General features: G+C 36.2%; 1 protein-coding gene across 2 annotated transcripts; it reads left to right on the forward strand.

The window, feature by feature from the left end:
• Positions 726-5,361, forward strand: LOC107613805 (protein LNK3). Of its 2 annotated transcripts, none has more exons than XM_016315961.2 (7): positions 726-902; positions 2,127-2,438; positions 2,821-2,909; positions 3,026-3,102; positions 3,772-3,888; positions 3,986-4,131; positions 4,731-5,361. In XM_016315961.2, the coding sequence occupies exons 2-7, from the start codon at positions 2,137-2,139 to the stop codon at positions 4,861-4,863; spliced, it is 864 nt and encodes a 287-aa protein (XP_016171447.1). In that variant the 5' UTR covers positions 726-902; positions 2,127-2,136; the 3' UTR covers positions 4,864-5,361. The 2 variants fall into 2 exon arrangements, with proteins under 2 accessions (XP_016171447.1, XP_016171448.1); XM_016315962.2 differs by having other exon boundaries at positions 737-902; positions 2,127-2,634; positions 4,731-4,878.

Genomic DNA, 11,221 nt, shown 5'->3' on the forward strand with positions numbered 1-11,221 from the left:
CTAAATTTCTTTTGTCTTAATAGAATGCGTATTTCCCAAAAGAGGAAAAAAACTATTTCAATTTGAATTTTGAATATAAGAGATTGCGATGAAAACAACCTACGTAGCAATGAATGAGTCAATGAGACAATGACGAAATATTGCAACGTGTGCCACTGAGATTACAGATTTAGGTAGAGCGCTTTGAGGCCACAAGTCTCAGAACCAAAGCATTCTCTGCCACAAACTATATAACAAGTCCCTGTCTTTCGCCTTTTGGTTTTCTTAGAAGTGTTTCCTGCTTTTTAACCCTTTTAGGGAATAGGGATAGAGATGGAAATAGAAAATGAATACTTTGCACATCTTAGCACTACGGCACTACCAGTTACCATGTGCTTCTTAAATATAATGTACTTCTCATTTTGTTATTTTTATTTTATAAATAAAAATTGATTGGCCTCAAATATTCTTACAATACAAATATATACAAATAAAATATAATTTTAAAAAAAAAATACTATATATCCAAATTTTTTTATTAATCAAGTTTAATCAAATTAGTCTAATATTAATAAAAATTAGTTTTCAATAGCATTATTTTAAGTTATTGTGTCGTATCCTATTAATAATAATAAAAAAAATTGAACATTTCCTATATTGTGTCATACTGTCATATCCTATTAATAATAATAAAAAAAAACAATTGAACATTTCCTAATTCAACCTTCGACTTTTGATATATATGTGCCTAAAAAATTCTTACAAGTTACCGTAGCTAGTCCCCAAAACCAGAGCCGCCTCTGTTTTGCGTACTGAAAACACTCTGAAGTTCATTGCTGACACTACTCTTTTCTTCAGCTGTCTCTATTAGCTTTCAACTTTCATCAACTATAGTTCTCTTTATTTTCTATCATTTTCTGCGGGTAAGCCTTTGAAATCAATCTTATATTTAAAATATGTTTTCTGTTCAAAGAGGATTCTTTGGAAATTATGACGATAGGAGAGTTATGTGGTTTTTAGGTTTTTTTGTTTCATCGATTTTCTCTTAATTTGTTTTTTTTCTCCCCCTTGATTTATTCTGTCATTTTTATTTCCATTCGTTTCCTTTTGTTGTTTGCTTTTGAATTCGGTTCAAAGATTTTTAGTTTTTAAACCTTGATTCTCTGTTTTACTATCATGAATGGAGTATCGTGCTACGTTTTGGAGTGTAAGCTTTTCATGAAACATATTTTTAATTTAATAATTTTCAACATAAAAAAGAATAGAGTGATGGATCTATCATAAAAATATAAATTTTTTATAAGAATGTTATATAACTAGCTTAATCCAAAATTATCAAGTATACCCAATTAAGTTTACATTCATGACTTTTTGGGTTCTAAAAGTTGGAGTCTGTTACCTTTTCCTATGACTAGAGATGAAATCTTGTAGCTTTGATAATGAAATTTGTATATTTAGCAAGTAGAAGGAACATAGGATTTATGGTGTTTTATAATTTAGTACACGAAAGAAAGAAATACACCTATGATCCTCCAAATATGAACATTTGACAAAATGCCCCAAAAATCCCGCTTTAGTAGGAGCCGCTTGCGCATTAATTCCTTTTAGGTTTAATTACTCTGTCGGTTTATATAGTTTCATCGAATTTTCAATTAGGTTCCTATACTTTTTTTTCTTTTCAATTAGATCCTTATACCATATCAGATTTTGTAACTAAGTTCCACCATATCAGATTTTGTAACTAAGTTCCACCATATCAGATTTTGTAACTAAGTTCCTACCGTGACAAAAACGTTGAAATTAACGGAATATTCTGTTAAACTATATAGAATATTCAGTCAAGTATTAGGCATATTCGTTTTGCTTAACGGAATATTCCGTTAATTCTAGTGTTTTTATCACGGTAGAGATTTAATTACAAAATTTGATATGGTATAGAGACTCAATCGAAAAGAAAAAAAGTATAGAGATTTAATTGAAAATTCAGTGAAACTATAGGGACTAACAGAATAATTAAAACCTTTCTTTTATGGTTTTGATTGTCAGTGCCACAAGTTTTTGGAGACTAGAAGTCCATATTTTCATGATTCCATTTATAATGACAATTTTTTAACTGGCTAATATTTGCACTTATGAACACTCTACAGAGTATTTGTTATGGATTGCTACGATGGTCATGGGATTAATGATTTTATTCTTCCCAAAGATGAAGATTTATTCAATGCATGTTCACCAGAGAATTGGTCGAGATGGGAATTAAGTGCACCTAATGCAAGAGAGGTGGAACTCACTTACATTGATAAATATTTCATTGAAAAGATTGATCTTGGACCTTCTCAGCAGGATAGTTCAAGTGTATGTGGACCACAACGTTTTCAACAAATGGCATTTTCGCACAACGAGCCTAATTATGAGCTTCAGGACCTATCAAGTTTTGAACAGATTGATGACATTTTTGTGTATAAGCGTAACCTCTGGGACTAATCATCTAGATTCTGTGACATGCTTTAACTAGTTCAAATTGAATTGCTCTGTGGTGTTTTTGTTGCATTCCAAATTTCGCCAAATTTATCTTTATCCTGGGAGCCAATGTGGACTAACACAATCATACTTATGGTTCCCAGAACTGTATAAGCATGAACCTGTTATGGCATGGTAAGAGCTCCCATTTTCCTTAATCATTCTGTTGTGGAAAGGCTTTAATTTTTCACTTCTCATTGCATTATCACATGTAACTCGACAGAGACGTTCAATGTTCACTTGATTATGATAGGACAGAAATTCAGTTCGAAATGATTATTTGTTTTCTTACAGCATCATCTCTTATTTTGCATATTGCAGGGATTCTCTATTTGAAGGTCCTCCCTGTGTTGAAAACTCACAGAAGTCCTTTTTCTTGTGCCCTGAAAAATGTTGCTGCAATATACCTGGTGATGATTCTTTACTAGATATTAATTTAATGTATCAAGTAACTTTGAAAGTTATCTATTATATGTGGATGAACACTTGAACAAAATACCTGAAAAAATATGCTTCTTTTCAACAGATCAATTGCAGGAAGATTTTGAGGCTTCAACGTTTGTTCCATGTGACTCAGAATCTAAGGATTGTCTCGATGTAGAGGTGATAATCACCTCTTGACTTGTAGTTGAAAAGTGTTCTAACACTTTGCTTGATGAGATAGAAATTATTGACTCGAATGGAAGAACAAATATTTTCCTAGTATACCCAAATGGCTTATACTTATTTGACAAATTGACCCAAAGAGAGGAAAGTTTCTATTAAGGATTTGAATTTTTATGTTTCCATGGTAATTTTGTTAGCAAAATGATGTTTCATTTGGTAATTTGGGTACCACACTTGTTTATTAATTGTTTTGCAGTAGTTTGGGTTAAATACATGCCACTCTAGTACTTTTTGTATTTTATATATTCATATATGTTCAACCAAGATTCTATGACTGCACCTATGTACTTGAAAATTTAAAGGCATTGTGTTTTCCAATGTTGAATATCACATTCATATTTTCATGCTTGGAGAAGCTATGATTTGAGACAGAGAGTTAAGATTATTCTCTTTTCAAGACATCTTTTCGATCTTTGATTTTTGCTGAGAATACAAATATTCTTGCACTGTCTGACCTATCCCTTGCCACTTGCGATGTACTTAAATGAATGTTCCATCCTTCTTGGTATAGACAGTAGAGAAAAGAGAATATATGTATGGTTTATCATATTTACATAATTTCACTTTAAGGCTTTAAGCAACTAATTGTATCTCTTTCTCTTCAAGGAACCTATGTTCGAGGAGTTGGATGCTTTCGAGTGGTGCAGTAGAGATGAGACCATGGATGAGCAGTTCTCTCTTGAGGAATCTATACTTCAGAATCTTGAGACAGTTATTGTGCAGGTAAGATGATCAAACCGAAATCAATGGCGTCTGATCGGATGAAATAATGAATAATGCATGTTGCTGATTTGTTTTGTTTTCCTTTTGCTATGACCAGTTCAATGAGAAGACACGGATTTGTTTCCGAGATGCTTTGAACCGTCTTGCCCGAAATACAAAACAACAGGCTGCAGGAGAGAATCAGAATCAAGATCTCTATATGGTAAAGGCAATACCACAGGCAGTTCACGGTTTAACCGAGAGGTATTTGATTTGTTCTGCCTTTCTGTTATGTTCTTGTACGCCTTAAATTCATGATGTTATCATCTGCCAACCATTTAAGGTATATCCAAAACATAGAGAGATTTACTTTTACATTTTTCTTTTTAATTGAATAAAAGACATAAGTGAAACTCGTTAAAAAGACACTTGGTAAGGTACTTAAGTGTTCAGCATGAACTATGATTGAGCTTTATCTTTTTCATTCTTTTTTTACCTTCGAATTATTATTCTATTTAATAGTTGATAAAAAAAAAAAACCCTGATATGATGACAATTTGGTTTAATTGTAAATTTAGAACCATGGTTTTAAATTGTTGTGCATAGGCGCAATTGTGGCTGAAAAATTGCTGTTGTGGTGTTCACTGCATTGGCATTGCAGCAGCAATTGCAGCACTATCATGTTCTGCCACAATTTTTTGTCCACAGTGCCCCCGCAACCGTAGCTGCAATTTAAAACCATGATCAGAGTAGAGTAGTGGTGATAAACAATAAAAACTATTCTGGATAATGGTAGTCTCCATATTGAACAATGTTTTATCTCTGTCCAAGCAAATTTCAAGTGGTTACAACATTATGTTTAGGTCTGAGGAAAAGGAACCAATGGAATCAGAGACAAACATTGTTGATAGAGCAGTTGCAAATCTCTTGTTCAACAAGATGGACCTTAATTTACAACATGTTTTCTTACAACAGTCTACTAGAGACGAGAAATAGCTGGAAATAAAGGTCTTTGGGGGAAGTTGCTAATAAAGAAACTCGAATCCGGGGCACAAATTTCGCCATCCCGAGCCGCAGATGTTACAAGGGTATGATGCCAAGGTTCCAAGCAATGAAATCACATTGAATATGCGCCTATCTTGTAAATAAATGTCATTCATGCTAAAGGTTTGATTAGGTATTGTTATTGTGAGCTTCCTAGTAGTAGCTGAATAAACAAGAAAAAAGAAATTCTAAATTTCTAAATTCTGAATCCTTTATTGTGTTAATTTGAGATTCCCAGTAGCAGCTGTATCAATAGCTCAATTTTCTGCTTGGGAATGGGATGTATTGAGTGAATTGATTATTGATTATTGATTATTGATTATTGATTAACTAGCTATAGCAACATAGGGTCATGATTCTCAGATTAAAACCTTGTGTATTATTCTACTATTCTCCATGTTGAATATTGTTCCTTCTTCATTTTTCCTATTAAATGTATTGTTTATGATATAGATTAGTGAGAAGAGTAATCTTTATGTAAGAGTAAGATGCAAATCTAGGTTAATTCATGTGAGTACTTCATTAGTAGCACTAATATAATAAATATTTTCTCCCAATTTTTTTTTGAAAGAGTAAAGTATATTTTTTGTCCTTGAAGTTTGGCAAAAGTTTTAAAAATACCCATAAGTTTTATTTTGTTTCAATTTTGTTCGAAAAGTTTTCGATTTGCATCAAATATACCCTTGACAGCTAAATTTTCAAAAAAATTAAGACAAATCTAACAATAATATATGAAAATTATGCTTAATTTGCTTGTGTTAAAAAGTTGTTCTTATAAAATTGTTGAATCGGTTTTAAATTATTTAAAAAATTAACTGTCAGGGGTATATTTGATACAAATCGAAAACTTTTGGGATAAAATTGAAACAAAATAAAAGTTAGGAGTATTTTTAAAACTTTTATCAAATTTTAGAGACAAAAAATATACTTTACTCTTTATAAAATAAAATACGTTCTTTACTACTTCAGGAGAATATTGTGCTTACTCCATCAAAAATACCTGAATTTGACTTTAACACAATATGGAAAGGGATAACGTGTTAAACCATGGAATAGACGTGTGCAAAAACTTGGAAGAGAGGAAACTTGGTTGAAAGACTTGATCATGGTCCGAGCAACATGGATTGGCAAATTCGATTTCCTGATGCGAGGATGAAGCACTTGCCAATGTTAAAATCGGATCATGCTCCGCTATACCTGCAACTCTCTACTGAACCTGTTCCCAACAGAGGACGGAGACCATTCAGATTCTTAGCCTCATGGATATCTCATTCTGATTTTAATAATATGGTCACAAATAATTGGAGAATAGATAGCAACTGGTCCCAAGGAATTGGTAACTTTCAAGATTCCCTTTGAACTTGGAATTTTACCGTTTTTGGGAACATTTTTAGAAGGAAAAATAGAATTCTAAGGAGATTACAAGGTATCATGAATACTATGAGTGTGAGCCATAATCCTCATTTGGAAAATCTCCAGGGTATTCTTTGGAAAGAGTATGAAGAGCTCCTTTCTCAAGAAGAGATGTTATGATTTCAAAAATCTAGATGTAAATGGATTGAGTTTGGAGACAGAAACACAAAATACTTTCATGGCACTACTATGGCCAGAAGGAGGAGAAACAAGATTGTTGCCTTGCAAGATGAAGCAGGTAATTGGATACATGATAATCCTAATCTTGAAGCGATGGCTACAGATTTCTACAGCAAGCTTTATTGTGATGACCTCCCTAATATTCCCTTTGTTCTAAATGGTGCTTTTCCGGTACTTAGCAATGAAAATAGACTGATGATTGGTTGCAATGTTTCCCATAAGGAGATTAAGGAATCCCTTTTTAGTATGGGTAGTTTCAAAGCACCTGGAAGAGATGGTATTCAGGCAGGTTTTTATCAAAACAAATGGGACCTGGTAGGATCGGATTTATGCAGGATGATTGAAAATGCTTTTGCTCACCCCCAGGACATTGGAGAGCTGAATGAAACCCTTATTACTCTCATTCCCAAGGTGGAGCCTGTCACCAATCTTAAGCAAATGCGACCCATCAGTTTATGTAATGTCTCGTACAAGGTAATTACCAAGATTCTGGCCCGAAGGCTTCGAAGGGTAATGGAAAAATTAGTGAGACCTACCCAATGCAGTTTTGTCCCGGGGAGGCAAAATTCTGATAATATTATCATTACTCAAGAAGTTATTCATTCTATGAGGAATAAAAAAGGTCAGAAAGGTTGGATGGCGATTAAAATTGATTTGGAGAAGGCTTATGACAGACTTAAATGGGATTTCATTGAAGATACTCTTGGTGATATTGGGTTGCCTTCTCAGTTCATTTCTGTGGTTTACAGTTGTATTTCTTTTGCCAGGATGAGGGTCCTCTGGAATGGGGAAGCCTTGGATGAGTTCTCTCCTTCAAGAGGTATTCGGCAGGGTGATCCCATCTCGCCGTACATCTTTGTCCTTTGCGTGGAAAGGCTCTCGCAACTCATTAGTGCTGCAGTGGAACACGGCTTTTGGAAGCCCATCAATCTCTCTCATCTCTGCTTCGCTGATGATTTGATTCTCTTTGCAGAAGCAACTATGGATCAAGCAGATGTTATTAATAGGGTTCTTGAAGCCTTTTGCAATAGCTCCGGTCAACGGGTCAACAATGATAAGACGCGCGTATTCTTCTCTAGGAATGTGGGCAATCATGTTAGGAGTCAGATAAGCAACACCCTGCAGTTTTCCAGAACCGATGATTTGGGAAAGTATCTTGGTGTTCCTCTCATACACTCTAAGGTTTCAAAAAATACATATAGTGACATTATTAACAAGATGAACTTGAGATAAAATAGTTGGAAAGCCTCATCCTTGTCTCTAGCAGGAAGAGCTACCCTGGTGAGATCTGTTCTATCTTCCATTCCTAGTTATACTATGCAAACTGCTCTTATACCAGTTTCTACTAGTAACTTGGTTGATTGTAAATGCAGGGATTTTCTTTGGGGAGAGGCAGAGCACTCTAGAAAAATCCATCTCATTAGCAAACCGAAAGCCTCGGGAGGGCTGGGTATTCGTCATACTCGTGATGTGAATCAAGCTTTCATGATGAAGAATGGCTGGGGTCTTGTGGAGAAGAAGGACGCGCTTTGGGCAAGGGTGATCAGGGCCAAATATAATTGTGGTAGTGACCTGCTCCCAAGGGTCGAAAGGAAGAACAAGTCCTCGAATCTTTGGAAAGGGATATGCTTGGCTTGGAAAGGGGTTGAAAAGAACCATATTTGGCGTATTGGAGATGGCTCTAGCATAAAGTTTTGGCAGCATAATTGGGTGCCAAACCTTGGAATATTAACCCAATATTCTGATAAGATATTAACGGAATCTGAGTTAAATGTGTTTCTAACTGATTTCTTTTCAATTTCAGGTCATTGGGACGAGAATAAACTAAAGGAATGGCTCCCTGACCCTATCGTGGGAAAAATTCGAGCTTTGTCTCCTCCTTCCCCTTGGAAAGGTCATGATTCTGTTGCTTGGGCTCCAACTTCTGATGGAACTTTTAGCCTTAAATCGGCTTATAACTCTCTCCACGATGAGCACAATGACCCGGACAAAATCTTCAAATTAATCTGGAAGTGGGGCGGTCCGGAGAGAATTCGTTCCTTCATGTGACTGGTTTCTAATGACGCAACTCTAACAAATGTGGAAAGAAGGAGAAGGCATCTAGCAACGGAAGCCAACTGCTCCAGGTGTAACCGTGAGGAAGAAAGCACCTTACACGTCCTCAGAGATTGCTCCTATGCCAAGTGCATGTGGAGCCTCTTGAAGCCACATGAGGTTGTGGCCGACTTTTTCAACCTGAGTATCAAGGATTGGTTGGCTCAGAACCTATCAGCGAGAAGTGACTGGGCTTGTAAATTTGGAGTATCCGTTTCATCCCTTTGGTTCTATTGTAACTCCCTTATTTTTTAAGGGAATCGAGTGAGGCCAACGGTCGCGGCTAGAGCAATTAGAGTGCGAAGTGAGGAAATCTTGGGCACCATGAAGTTTCGGTACTCTATGAAAAGGATTAGGAAGGACAATAATCAATTGATTCATTGGATACTCCCGCCAGAACATTGTATCAAGCTAAACATTGATGGATCCTTTTTTTTGTGAGAATAATAATGCAGCTTGTGGAGGTATTTTCAGAAATCATTTGGGTAGGTACATGTTGGGGTTCTCGTGCAATTTGGGTAGTTGTTCTATCACACATGCAGAATTGTGGGGCATTGTCAAAGGTCTTCAGATTGCTATTGCTCAAAATTTTCAACATATCATTATAGAGTCCGACTCCTGGTCAGCAATCAATTTCATCAAGGAAGGCTGTTCAGCTTCCCACCCCGTGAGACCTTTGTTGGAAGACATTAATATCTTAGCAAGCAGATTACAACATGTTGTTTGGAATCATACATTGAGAGAGGCCAATACTGTGGCAGACTCTTTTGCTAAGAAAGGACAAAATCTCCCTTTGGATATTCATCTCTTTGACAGGCCTCCTCCCGACACGCTTCAGGCCTTAGCTACTGATATAAATGGCAACTTTAGATTTAGAGGTTCCTAATTCTTGTTTGGGGTTTTAACCCCCCTTTTCTCACAAAAAAAAAAGACGTGTGCAAAAACATTGCACTGCTATGGTGTAAGAACTAAAACGCAAGTTGCGTTTTGAACTTGTTAATTTTTTTTTAAATTTGAAATACACTAAACGTAAGTTATGTTTTGTCATTTTGATTTTTTTTTATTTTTGTTTTAGACTAAACGCAGGTTGTGTTTTTGAAACTAGAAAAGTCAAAAAATTTTTGAAGCCCACAAACGTAGGTTGCGTTTTGTGAGTGTCATAAACTTTTTCTTGGAAGTCCCAAAACGCAGGTTGCGTTTTGTACACAAAATAATATTCAAATTCACAGCTTTGTTTATACAAAGTCCAGTTTCATTCATCTTCATCTTCACTTCTCCTCTTACTCTTTCTTGCATAAAGTCCTTAATAGTGTGCTTTTTTGACAATTAACTGTGTCAAAAAAATAGAGTTAGTTGAAGCTGAAGTTATGGAAGGTGTTGCAAATTTGCGAGTATATTATAACAGTGAGGTTATACCAAACACACATGAAGGAGTGACTTTTGTTTGTGAATGTCCCTTGTCATTTGCTATTCCATGTACCATGAGTTTTGTCGAGTTGTAAAATGGTCTTTGTAATAACATTCAAAGCCATATTTCGAAAAGGGTGAGCAACATTTTATACAGAAATCATGTACAAGTATTTGATGGGCTGATACAGTTTCAAATGATGCACATCACTGACGATGCCAGTATGCAGCAGATATTATGTATTTATCAACAAACCCGATTTCATGTGCCGATGATAGAGCTGTACGTTGAGTTCGAACAGCAGTCAGGGTTGGGCGCGGTCAGCGAGGAGGTCAATGTTGATGAGCTCGAGAATATAGATTGGGAAGAAGATAATAATGACAGTGAAGAGGAATTCGAAGCTAACTATGAAGTCGATGACGAAAACGATGACGGAGACTTGGCAGGCAATCTGGCGGTGCAAAATGAAGTGAATGCGATTGTAAGCCAGCACTCGTTTGGTGTTCCGTCTTTTATGCGAACTCTAGATCTCGAAGCCATGCATGCCCCGAAATTTCCTGAGTATGCGAATACGGGTATGTTATGATTATTAACTCAAGTTTCCTATAGTGCTTATTTTATTTTCCTTGTCTGACTGATGGTGATGCGCATGTCGTAGGTGAAGGCAACGCTGCGGCGGAAGATGGCGAGTTTAGTGTCGGAATGAAATTTGGTTCGAGAGATTCGGTGATATCTAAAAGCTACATCATCTCTAGAGAAATTGATTACACTGTGTATGAATCTGAGCCGCAGGCATTCTATGCGAAATGCAAGGGGTATGGTGCAGGGTGCGACTGGCTTATCCGAGCTATCTTGATTCGAAAAAAAACTAGTTGGGAGATCAGGAGATACAATGGTAAGCACACGTGCACCATGGACACGATTTCACAAGATCATGCCAAGTTGGACTCGGACACAATTGCAGATGCCATTAGGCCGTTGGTCGAAACAGACCCCTCGATAAAGGTGAAGTTTGTTATTGTAGAAGTTCAATCCAGGTTCAACTACACTGTGAGTTACCGCAAGGCTTGGTTGGCAAAGCAGAAAGCTGTCTCAAAGGTCTTCGGTGATTGGAAAGTTTCTTACCAGACTCTGCCAGTATGGTTGAAAGCAATGACGGTGAAGATGCCAAGGTCTCGTGTTCAAATTAAAACGCTCCCCGTTTACCGTGAGAGT

Source organism: Arachis ipaensis, chromosome B08, assembly GCF_000816755.2.
Source record: "Arachis ipaensis cultivar K30076 chromosome B08, Araip1.1, whole genome shotgun sequence".
Lineage (NCBI taxonomy): Eukaryota > Viridiplantae > Streptophyta > Magnoliopsida > Fabales > Fabaceae > Arachis > Arachis ipaensis.